General features: G+C 44.1%; 1 protein-coding gene across 6 annotated transcripts in view; it reads left to right on the forward strand.

Annotated features, from left to right (window-relative positions):
• Nucleotides 1-10,631, forward strand: part of LOC133978472 (multiple C2 and transmembrane domain-containing protein 1-like) — a 149,126-nt gene extending 138,495 nt beyond the window's left edge. For all 6 annotated transcript variants that reach the window (XM_062416716.1, XM_062416715.1, XM_062416719.1 and 3 more), the window contains 4 exons: nt 1,621-1,730; nt 2,407-2,516; nt 2,663-2,760; nt 10,560-10,631. In XM_062416716.1, the coding sequence (XP_062272700.1) occupies nt 1,621-1,730; nt 2,407-2,516; nt 2,663-2,760; nt 10,560-10,631 (390 nt within the window). The remainder of the gene's footprint in view (nt 1-1,620; nt 1,731-2,406; nt 2,517-2,662; nt 2,761-10,559) is intronic.
• The last annotated feature ends 2,472 nt before the right edge of the window (nt 10,632-13,103 follow it).

The raw sequence follows: 13,103 nt of genomic DNA on the forward strand, positions 1-13,103 counted from the left end.
CTGACTGTTCCATGGTTCATTTTTCACATTATCTGATCCTGGATGGAGAGCAGAAAGAAGAGGGTGGCTTTGGGGGCAGTGGGGGGTTGTTTTGAGTCTCGCTGGGAGGGTTGCGGTAAGGTGGGGGCTGGCCTTAAGGAGTGAAATGTGGTAAAGGCCTCTGGGGTCCTGGGGGTTTCAGTGTCTTTGACTGCTTCACTGTCTTCTTTGGGTTTAATGATAAGGATTACTCAAAGGTTTACATCTCTAATCTAACCATGTCCATCCATCTTCATCAATAAGAGCCATTGCTGCACATGCTGTCTCTCTAACAAAAGAAACATACTTGTGGCTATTGCTTATTCTGCCATAAACTTTTGCTTGCTTTTAAATGTTTATTACTAAAGCTTCAGTGTTTTTTGTTGTTTGTTTTTTTTGGTTCATTATGCAACCAGTTCACTTATGTTGCTTTGTAATTTCCTTATTTTTTCCCAGTTATATCAAATTGATGTTCTTTCTTATTTGAACTATGAAGATGTCTGTTATCTTCCATTCAGCTCAGCAGAAAATTACACTCAGAAACAGAGGAAAAGCATCAATTCATCCATGCAAGGACACATCTAAAATTACCAAAATTACAAAAATTGTACGATTTAGGGCCTCTGATACGACCAATCCCCTGCCACATCAGCGCTGACACACTTCCTCTTTGATTGTACAGTACTGTAAACTGACCATCCATGATTATACTGTACCACTGGACGCTTCTCTGATGGTATTACATAGTCTCGCTCTTCCTTTTATGCCCCACTTTTGTCTCCCAAGCATGCCCACCAACCACATCTAGCCACGACCAGTCTGCGTGTAGATGTCCTCACTCACCCAACGGCTCTCGACCATTCTCTGTCACCTCATTCTGTCCAGGTCCATCCTGTCCCTGCCTGTCAGTCAGTCAGCAGGCAGCTTGTTGACTGTTGCATGACTTCTTACATGTTTCACTTTGTTTCAGTGAGAGTGGGGGATTGTAGATTTTAGATTGCCTGCCTAGTTTGTGGTCTCTCCCCCCGCTCCCCACAATATTCTGAAGTTCTCAACCATCAAAAGTTGAAAAGGAAGAGCTTGCTCTTCATGGTGGGTGACGGCCTTAATAAGGATGATAATGATGTCACAGTTGGTGACATCATCACAGTGTGCCAGCCAGCAGAACAAAAGAGGGCTCTGCCTGGTCTTCTTGGCTGTCTTGGCAGCACCAGTGAGAGGGAGAAAGAGTGCCCAAAGATTGATGTATCCATTCGGCTTTCAGTTTAATTCTGACTCTCTATTCACATATTCAAATTTTCCTGTGTGAGCTTTTGTAAGGAGGAAAACATTTTGATTTGTTCTGCCGACTTTATATCTCTATTACTGCCTGGAATGAGAGCACTCCGTCAGTTCATGCAGGATATCTGGTGATTTGGCATCCACTCTTAATCTTTGACGCTATTTAAAATGTATTGTTTTCACAAAGACGCCTGTGCCCGGCCTGTCTTTTCTCTCCTTTTTTCCCTTTCCTCCCCCTTTCTCACCCTCTCCTCACTGTCTCTCTCCATCTCTTCCTGTCTCACCCTTGCTTTCTTTCTCCCTCTATCTGTGCTCTTGCAGGACTCTGAGAGAAAGGGCTTCATGAACAAGCTTTATGCCATTCAGGACGTGTGCATCAGCGTGCAGAATGCACTGGATGAAGTGGCCTCCTACGGCGAGAGGATAAAGAAGTGAGTCGTAAGCCCGCTCTTCGGCACACAGCCCGCTGCGCTCTGCTCCGCTTCGCACGTCCCAGAGTTTTGTTTTTTTTCTGCAATGCCAGGTTGCCCCGCTTCCACTTGCCAGCCTGAGTCTAACTCAGTGCTGCTCTCAAGAAACACTGCCAGCGTGACACCACAGCCCTGAAAGACAAACACACGGGCTATCTGTCCATCACTTCTCACTTAACCCACATTGACCTTCTGTTAGCTGAAACATGTAAACCTTAAAAACAAACATCACTATACATAGACTGAAAAACCACAACAACATTCATTTCATGTACAATAAGGTCTTAACATTCACTTAAACATATACAAAGCAAAGTGAAGGCAGGGGATTTCTTTGGAATTAAATGTTGGGCTGCCTGTGCACTACATGTTCTTTCTTCAGTTACAGCTAAAAACATTTTAAGTGTTTCTATGAAGCTGCTGGGTGTTTTACTGATAAGATGGTGTGGATTGCATTGAGTCATTGCACTGACCTTCTGCTAAGTTCTAGTGAGTGTAATGAATTTTAGTACAGGGGTTTCCAGATCAGCTTTGAACAGAAACGTAATAAAATGCTCTTTCTGACTCTGCTCCCTACTCTTTCTTTACTGAGCAGTTTCTCCCAATTTTAATATTACTATGTTTCCTCTCTTTGCAGCTCATTTAACTGGACTGTGCCTTTCTTAAGCTGGCTAGCCATTGTGGCTCTTGGAATGGCAACCATCATCATCTACTTCATTCCTCTAAGATATATTGTGCTAGCCTGGGGTGAGCTAATGTCAGAAATGTTTATTTACATCTACTGTGAGGTCAAGTATTTGCATTTACTAGTTATATACAGTATGTATTCATATAGTCTGTGTTGATACCCTCTCTTTTCCAACTCTTCCCTACCCCTCTCTCTCTCTCTACAGGGGTGAATAAATTCACAAAGAAGCTGCGAGACCCTTACACCATTGATAACAACGAGCTGTTAGACTTCCTGTCCAGAGTGCCCTCAGATGTACAAGTGGTAGGTGAACTTTCCACTTTCATCTTTGTCTCATCTTTTATATCTTTCTGACACCACCTCTGTCCGTCTCATACATGGGCAAGGGTCCTTTACAATTTTTTACTCTTTCTGTTTCTTTCTTTTTTTATCCTCTCAGCTGCTTGCTGGGTTTATACTCTACACTTTTGTACTTGTGTGGTGACCTGACCATTGTTTTGCCCGCTTAAACATCTAATCTAATTGTTTCAAAGTCATTTCTTTGTTTTCCTATTAGTAGCTTCCTAGTCTAATTCAATTTCCACATACATAGCTGGAGCTGTGTAATAAGATAACAAGGTTAAGTGAGTTTAGTGCCCAGCATATAACTAGGCTGATTGACTCCATACACATACACTCACACACAATTACAGTTAGCTGTTGTTTCCCAGCTATGTTAGTAATTGGAACAGAGTGTAAACCAACAGTTAACCAGCCCCATGCGGTTTTGCTTCTACATTAACCGTGAGATCAGATTAACTTTGTGGCTGAAGACTACAGATGCTTCGTTAGGTAAAATATAGGTGTGTAAATGGGCTTGTGTGTGTGTGTATGTTAACTCTGTAACGTGCTGTGCTGCCCAGGACAAAGTGCAGTTTAAACTGCAATTAAGCAGCAGCTTGTGAAAGTCATTGTGTTATCCAGCACCGATGGTGTCCGCTGTGGCCGTTAAGCCCTGCTGTGCTGAGTTCAACACACACACACACACATGAACGCACGGATACACAAATGTGCAGACTGAGGTTGTACGACCTAGGGCCTCTGATACGACCAATCCCCTGCCACATCAGCGCTGACACACTTCCTCTTTGATCGCTTGTTGCCCACAACTTCTTTCATCTTTACAGGGTCATAATCCTTGCTACACCCCTGCCAGCCCCCTGTGTTCTCCCCCTTTTGGCCCCCGTGCAGTTTTACAGTTTCATAGTTTTCTGGGGCCTGTTACAACGATTGGCACAGGGCAGGTAGCCATTGCCTTAAATGAGCGCAAGCTGTCCCCTCTGGTGAAGTGCAGCCACCTTACACACCCGGAGCCTGAAGGGGCAGAGAAGTGAAGGGGCCCAAGCCCGGCAGGTACGAGGCCATTACAAGGCCTTTACAAGGCCTCTAATGAGGGCCTGCTGGCTGGGGAGGGTGGGGGCAGACATACTGCCCTGGTCTGGTGCCCGTGCTGCTGGAGTTGTGCCTACTGTATAAGTAATACTGTAAGTGCTACTGTAACAGTTATTGCTGCAGCTGTTGGAATGGTAATTGTTGCCAGGTTTCTCTGACAGTTTGGAGGCTGACTGAGTAATGAGGGTGAAAGACCAAGGAAAAGGGTAAGAATAGATTTCAGGGGAGGAAAGATGGAAGTCGATGTAGACATATGGAAGAAGAAATGAGGACAGAAGGTAAAAGTTTGGTTTGATGGAAATGATTGGTCTGATTATTTAGAACAATTTAATTATGTTCATTTCCAAAAGATAAGCTCATCGACATTTAGATTTGCTGCTCTGTCAGAACTGAAACATGCACTAATCACTTTCTCACTGAATCCAAAGGTTAGCCCACTGCGAAGGCATCCTGCTCTGCGGTCGTTGGCTAAAAACAGACAAGAACGTTCTGCTTCGCAGTGCGTCCCACCGCTTCCTCTGGTGGTGGGTTCACCTCATTGCCTGCCCCCACGTTACTGGGTCAAAGCCGTCTGTGGGGATTGAGCCCCGGGGCTCTCAGATGATGCAAAGAGGTGCTGGGGTCCAAATGGAGCGTCCCCTCACGGGCACGTGTCCATGGCACCCTATGGCATTGGTGCAGGGGCCCACTGTGCCTGACACCCTGGATGACTAATGAAGTGCTATTTTAGGGCCCCGGTGTGACCTAACACATACACATGCTCTCCCAGCAGTAGTGCATGTGAGGTGGGTTGGGGTTTTTTTAGTGTAGTGTTCCGCATCATTTGGAGGTGCTTCAGTGCAGCCAGAACTGATGAGGTTCTAATGACTTTATTTACAAAGGGCAACCACACTGGACTATAGTCCATCATAACATTTATAAATGGAGAAGACTGCAGCAACTGCAGAACAGCTTTTGTCATTGTTTTCTTATCCTCCATTTTTCTATAGTGCACAGACACAAAAAAACCTTGCATTTAGCAGCAACAACACTCTGTTTTCATCTGGTAATTCAGTCTTGTGAACCAGACTCTCCAAATCTCTGACACTGGGCACTAGCACCATCAAATACTCTCTATAGTCTAAATCCCCAGCAGTGAATTTTTTATTTAAATCATTATGTCCCTCTGTGAGAAGTGACAATAAAGCCTTGCTTAGGTATTTGTGTGTGCAGGTTCGTGTGTGTGTGTAGTCACTGTTGCTCTCTGGGTAAGAGTTTCTGGTTTGGATCTTTTACCGGCATAAGCTATCTTCATGGTCATTATCAGGGAATCCTTCATGTCCTCTTAAACGAGGCCAAACTGAGCACCTTTATAGTGTTAACTATTCCCTACCTGGCGTTTGGGAGGTGTCAGTGCACTAGTATGTTTTATGACACCATTAGCTATGTGAGCTAGGGAGTGCATAAGTAGGGCCAAGGCAATTAGCATGCCAAGTGGCCCTTTATGATAGGTGTAAAGGAGCTGGATCAAACCCCCAGTACAAAAATAAGCATGAATTCCAATTTAGCTCCTAATGAACAGTGGGGAGTCGGGTTAATATTTTTAGACAACATTTATGTTGGGGATGAAACCTCTTTGGGTATATCAGGGTCAAAGGCAGGATAGTTAAAGGCTGATACGTTGCCAGATGCCATCGCTCACATCTACTAGAGGTCTCTCTCTCCTTTGCTTTGTCCTTCCCCCACTTTTGTTACAAATTTAAATATTTCACTGCGAGTAGCCAATTAGTCACTATTCAATGTCGTACCACTGCAGCTAATAGGCAAAACTTTCCTTACTTCTTTTTTTGCTTACTGGCTTATGTCACCTTGATGTGCCTTTTCTTTCTCAACAATAGACATGAGTGCTGAATCCTACATTCTGCAGATGTCTGAACTGTACACAATTGTGTTTCCCTGGAAACATTTAATAACCCTTATGCTCTGTTAGGTGTCACATGAGATGAAACCCACTTTGAGTTTTGTGCTCTCTGGAGAGGACTGCAAACAGAATAACATATTATCATTAAAATGTTGCTCCCTTGCCTTTCTTGACTTGATTCGTCTACTCACGTATTTGCCTTTTTTTTTTTTTGCGAACTGTCACCCGCCCTGGTTTCGCCTTGTCTGTATGCCCACACCGGCATCATCAAAACAATGTCAAAGGTTCAATGTGAGAGGGAGAGAGAGAATGAGAGACAGTGAGAGAGGGAGAGAGGCAGATTTCGGGATGCTTTGTGGGTAACACCGTTAAACGAAGCACGGTACACGGCGCCCCTTCAGCAGAGCACACTTCAAAGCCTGTTTTGCACTTGTACTGTCAACATTTGGGAGAGGAGAGGAGAGGAGAGGAGCGAGGGTGGAGCAGCCTTTGAGCAGCGCTGGGTCTTTACCCACTACCTCTCCTGTCGATGTTCCCCCTTTAAGCTCCCCGCTCGTGCTACCAAATTGCTTATGTGCATTACCACACTTTTTTACTTTCACCCAATTCCGGTTTCTTTTATTTCGCTAACGTCCCACATTCTCCTCACCTCCTCTGCCTTTTCTTCTGTTTTTTGACTTTAACTAGCTCTTGTTTGTCTGCAGCGGGGAGCCAAGGGTATAGCATCAGGCAGGCCTGTCACCTGTAAGGTGGAATTGAACCTGTGACGCATGAGCCCCATTTTTCTTGGCTGGCAGCTCTTCAGAGAGAAAACTGTTGTTTGATTGAGATATTGTTTTTTCCCCTCACTCTTTCTTTTTTGTCGATCCCTCTCGCTACTTTTCATGACAAACAAAAACCCTACTTTTTACTGACATGCAAACTTTTCTTTGTTTGTATGCACTCACAAAGATTTTTGTTTGGACAGGAATGTCAACATGCAGATTTAAATTGCCGTCTTCCTTTTTTGCTGTTGTAGGCGTTTGGTCGTATAATGGAACCACTAACAGCCAGTGATCCCGTACAATATCTGTCCTACTTTTGGATATATGGTAGCTTGTAAGGGTTGATTTTTCTGTGAATGCAATTATTTCCCATTATCAGATATACTGTATGTTCACATAACTGCATTTTGTGCAGATGTGCTGTTACTCCATGACTCATGAGTGAATTAAATAATTCAACCATTCAGTATCTTGATCAACTGTGGATACTCCATTGTCATTGATCGCAGTCAATGTGGGCACTATGCCAGGACAGTCATGGTCCCCTAACAAAACTACCACTGCACACACACACACACACACACACACACACACACACACACAAACACACACACACACTCTCACACACACAGAGACACACAGATGGGGCCATATAAACCCCTCTCTGTCCCCTGGGTTCTTACTTCGTTGTCTGCTTTAGTTGGCAAGGCTATAAAAGGATCCACACCCACACGAGAACAGTATCTGTCATCACCCGAGTGTCCACATATCTCACCCAGTCTCTTCTTTGCTCTCATTGTTTTCTCTCCTGTTTCCTTTGTTGGTTTGTCCCAGTGTCTGCCCTACCTCCCTTGATCTTTCTGTCTATTTCTGTCCCTTCTATATCTCTCTTCCCATCATTCCTTAACCCCTTTGTTTTCTCCACCTGGATTATTTCTTCGTCATCTTTCAGGCAGTCTCTTAGCCTCTCTTCTTCTCTGTCAATATATCTGACAAACCAGTTGTATTTGTACAGCTGTTTCGTAGGATGTTAGTTTGCCTTGTGGACAGTGAGAAGCATCCAGATCTGAATCAGTGCAGTCTGGCTGCCTAGTGAGGCGTAGAGAGCAACACATGCCGGCCTAACCACTCTGTAAGCACTTTAACGGGACATTGGTGACCACCACTGTTAGACAGAGGAACAGACATTCCCCACTGTATATTTGTGTGTGGAGTGTGGGGATTTATATGGGATTTTAATGATGCGAGGATGACAGGGTGTTTTGCGTGATGTGGGAGGCGCGGGTGTATGTGTGTACATTTCCTTTGCTGGTATTCATGTGTCTTCATTCTTTTGCGTGCACACACACACACACACACACACACACGTCTCTTTGCATCTCAGATTTGTGCATTGCAGGCAGAGGATAGTGGAAGGCTTCACTGAAGCGGCAGTGGGAACCAGTAAAAGATGGATGATAAAGGCTTATTCCCAGCCAGCGCTGTGAGACGCTGCTGTTCCCGTCCACAGCAGACAGACTCACCATGAGACAGAACAGAGAAACCATATTGACGTCAGTTTGTTGTCTGCCTGGAGAATCAGAGAGGGTGTCAGTCAGTCAGACAGGCAGAGTAGCCTACAGTACATCAGCCTAGGAGGGATCCCACAGACAATACTGGCTCTTTGGTGCTGTGACTGTTAACTCTTTTTTTCTCTCTCTCTCTATTAGTATTCTGATTCAGTGGCTAGTGCTTGTCAGTGTCTTGAATCTGTCTAGGCTAGCGACTGTATTTCTGTGTATGCATGCACGTGTGTGTACATCTGAAAGTGAGACTGCTAGAGTGACAGTCTGTGGTTGTTGACGCTGAGCCACTGTCATGCTCTTGTGTCTGAGTGTCCATCACGTAAGAGCCTTTTTTTTTTCAATGATCTGCTAGTTGACTAGCATGTCAAATACAGAAATTGGTGATAGTAACCCAGTGATAGTGCTGAACATGTTCTGAAGTTATTGTAATGTGCCACTAGAAACTCTGATTGTAAGTGACATAATAGTGATGTTAAGTAGTCAGTTAAAATTATAATGCTGAACTGTAGGATTAAGTTTAGGTAGAAAATCTGTGTGTCTACATTTGTTCAGCTGGTGCTTACTTACATACCATTAACAAAACATAACACAAGGTGTTAAAGAAAGTAAAATCTTGCTTTTAATACCTCAAAAGGTAGAACATGGCACTAAAGTTGTTGTGTTGGGACGTATGCATCGTTAGGGCTGTTAAAAGGGCATGCACATATGGTGCTGTGAGGTGCTTTGGATTAAAGTGGTTCTTAAAGTTACTACAAGGAACTTTTAACTGGTTATGAAACAGTCTCATGATGCTTCCATATGACCTACATAAGCAAACGATACCATCAGCAAGAAGATTGGCTATTTATATGTGGTTGCCACTAGGTCGGATTCCCTACAAAATCAGATGGAATTTCAGTAGGCATGACAGAAGAGCCTGTGTTTACATTACATGTAGCAATGTATCATGAGGAAGTACATAAAGTTGATAACGTCAAAAGTAAAGTTAGACTGGTTGTTGGCTTCCTGACCCTTTTTTTTAAAAAGACAAGGGAAAAATAGAGAGAGCACAAGTGAGCTGAGAGCACAAGCAAAAGAGAGAGAGCAGCGGTGGTTGAGTGAGCTAGAGAGTGAATGAAGACAGCAAGCAGCAGTGTAGCAAGAACAAAGCAGTGAATCAGAGAAATAAAATGTTATTTTCTGATTATTTCACAGTCGTTACATTCTAAATCACAAATAAACACGCCCACACCGCCACACAACCCTGCAGCAAAGTATAAAAAATGCAGGTGCTAGCCAAGATCTTTATGACACGAGGTGGTGGTGCTCATGGGAAATTCAGTCTTCATTCCTGGAAAATGCTACAGCATTCGTCTACAGAGGGCACTAAAATCAACACAAAATTAAAGTTCCTTGCAGTAACTTTAAGCTAAATAAAGGAAATTATAAATACATTTTAAACTTTCCTCCCATCTGTCCCTCAAATGTCCTGCTGTCAATTGCCAAACCATTTAAAGTCATCCTAAGCTGCTGTGCTGTGCCTAATGGCTGACAGGCCATTCACCTGTCTGCAAGAAGACACAAGTCTCATCAGGTCAGGTTTTCGCTAGTATCCACTCATCACTGAGGGAGAAGAGGACTAGTTGCACATAGACAGACTACTTTCTGATGGCTAACCACAGTTCACCCAGTCTGAGTGGAGAGAGAAACAGAGGCGAGATTCTGCTTTGTCATTTTTTGGTTTGTTTTTTGTACCATGAATGATACGCACACGGTGCAGAAGCACTTTGGGGTTTTTGTCAGAAATGTGTTGTTTCTGCCTGACTTAAATACAGTACTTATATTTTTATCCCACATGACTCAGTCATCACATGATTGGTCCATAAGCCTCATTAAGTGCAGCATGTATGAAGCTAACAGACAAAGTCACCATGTGATCAATAATGAGGTGATACTGAAGTAACTAACAGCTAAAAACAGGGTTATACAGCTCTCTGTCTCTTTCCCATCGCTCTGCCTTTTCTCTCCTCACCATCTTGCCATACTGAGATGACTCCGTTGTCTCTCCAAGCTTTCCCATGAGCCCTTGCCCTGTTCTGTGTTTGTTTGTGTGATCCCTTCCCTTAGGCCACTGTTCCACATCTGTGGAAGTACGTGTGTGCGTGTACATTCGTGTGTGTCTGTGTACGAGTGTATTTGGAGCTTTGAACAGAGTACATGTTTGTGTGTGTGTATGTGCATGTGAGTGTACATGTCTTTACGTGCATCTGTGTGTGTGTGTGTGTGTTTGTGTGTTGTAATCAGTGTGTAATCCCTTCCCTGAGGCCACGGTTCCACACAGCTGGACCAAGAGAGCCTCTGGAGGGTTTCTGTGCTATTCAAGCATCCTTTGCTCTTTCCACCTGACCGGGTGGTGTGTGTTTGTGTGTGCGTGCGTGCATGTGTTTCTGTGTGTTTTAACAGGTGCAGTACCGAGAGCTGAAACTGGATCCCAATCCCAGTCCAAATAAAAGGAAGAAAAACAACCCCGGGTAGATGACTGTGTCCGCCCACCAACTCCTCTCTTCTCCACTTTTATTCTCTTGGTCTATTACTGGACACTGAGGAACAGAGGGAGACGGCTCGGGACCAGCGAGGCTCAGCTATCCTTCCTTTTTTTTTCCTTTTCCTTTTTTTTCCTCCTCTCTTAAACATTTTTTCTATCTTTAATTACTCATGATGTACAGTACTTTTTCCTGAAGTGTAATTTTTTGTAGAAAAAGAAAAAAAAAACAAACAAACAGTACAAGACAAGTCCAAGTACAAGAAATTTCCTGAGTTAGTCTTATCCCCATTATTCTTTTGATTGATTTGGAAGGCGAGCAGGAAGGATGGATGGAATGACCTTTTTCTCAGCCGTTATGAGCCACCTTCCTTGTTTCTTCTCTCTGTCACTCTGACAGCTCGGAGGACTCTGTCCGTCACACAATGAGTGAAACCAATTTGAACCTTTTTACTCACCGCTCCAAAAACGACATATTCAGTGCATCCATTTTTATCAGAAAACAAGCCTTATACTAACATTGTGCATCATAACTCTGCAGTAGACTTTCATTTTTTTAAGCTAATATTGTAGTTATGAAAATATTTTTTTGGAGTATGTTAATATTTTGTAATTGTTTTTGTACTGAAGTATCTTTTCTTTTCTTCCTCTCTTGGATGTGGTAATGATGTTATGTTCACTGGTAGTAATTTGGACCATCTCCACTTTTACAACTCAGCCAGACAAGCTGATTAGTAATTACAGTGGTAGCCTCCAGATACATCCTTCTACACGAACACAAAACTGGACAAACAAACTGAGCTTGTAGTGGTATCTGTCGGTCTGTACTTTAATGCAATGGCCAAAATTTGACTGCAAAACACACACAAAAGCAAACCCACAGTGGGCAGTGGTATTCGTATAAGCTACAGTGAGTTTCTACTTCTTAAAAATAGATTGTGTTTATATAACCATCATTAAAAAATACTCAGAGGAAAAAAGAACAACACTGTTGAGACAGTTGACATGATGCCACTGAGCGTTTACTACTATAAATGCTCAGATACTTTTGCTGTAGCCTCATTTAGCCCGTTAAAACACGTCAAAATCTCCAGTCAAGCAATCAGTCAGTCAGTCAGCGAGGCACCTTCTCTCTCTGTCAGGAGGCGCAGCAGACTGGGCCTGCTGTCATGGTGTTAATATAGATGTCACCCAGTCTATGCAGAGTGTCGCAAGGCAGGCAGGCCTTTAGGCAGCCACAGCCCTAATCTTGTTTGAAAGGCTGGTCTCCTTTCCTCTCATCTCCCTGCGTGTTTGCCTCAATGGCCACACATGGAACACACACTCATGCACGCACGCACGCACGCACGCACGCACACACACACACACACACACACACACACACACACACACACACACACACACACACACACACACACACACACAGAGGCATGCATGCATACTCAAAAAACAAAAAGAGAGAGACAGCCTCTCATGTGAATACACAGGCTCTCTAAGAGATCTCTGTCACACATACTGTACATACTTGCTCACAGATGAAAACACAAGATCCCATTTGAGCAGGCATATTCTCTCCCTCTCAGGCGCACACAAACACACACACACACACGCACACACACACACACACACACACACCCACACACACACACACACACACAAAGACAAACACGCTCTTCTGTGATGCTGTGCCCCAGGCTGGCCACCCTCTCCATCTGCCCCACCTCCTGTGCCCACAGCTCAACTTTGATCTGTCTTTCCAGAGACAGAGGCTTGTGTATGTGAACTGTGTATGTAAGAGTGTTTGCGTATACACGTTTATGCAATCAAAGACATATTGCTTTTCTCAGTGTTGGTGTGTGTTACAATTGTATCTCCCCTCCAGCTGTAGACTGATGCGTAGCTTCATTCGGCGTGTGTGTGTGTGTCAGCATGTAAAAAGTGCGTGGGGTGCAGCAGAAGTGCCAGCTGTTATTTGGTGTGGGGTTTGCTAGTGTAGAAGTCCGTCAGCTAGATGAGCAGCAAGTCGCTGCGTGACAAGACAAGGCTCTAAGGGGACTAAGGTCTGAGATGTCAGAGATAGAAGGATATGTGTGTGTATGTGTATGTATTTTATGCTATTTCAGATCCCTCTTCCCATCATGCTTCTCTCCGTTTGCTCTCTCTGCGGTTCCCTCATTCGTCAGTGAGCAGGGTTGCGACCCTGTCTGAAGGGACGGTCTCCTGGGCTTCGCACTGAGCATCTGTTGAAAGATCACAGCTCGGGCTACATTTGAGGAGGTCTCCTCTCATCCTACTGATCCCTGCCTCCATCTTTCCTCCTCTCTCCATCTTTTTGTTCCCAGCTCTCCCCCTTTGTCTGTCTGTCTGTCCATCTTTATCTCTTTAAAACCTCCCTCCCCAATGCAGCTCTACTTTTCCTCTGCCATTTTATCATCCTCTTACCCTGTCTGTCTGTCTGTCTGCTT

The sequence above is a fragment of the Scomber scombrus genome, chromosome 4 (genome assembly GCF_963691925.1).
Source record: "Scomber scombrus chromosome 4, fScoSco1.1, whole genome shotgun sequence".
Classification (NCBI taxonomy): domain Eukaryota; kingdom Metazoa; phylum Chordata; class Actinopteri; order Scombriformes; family Scombridae; genus Scomber; species Scomber scombrus.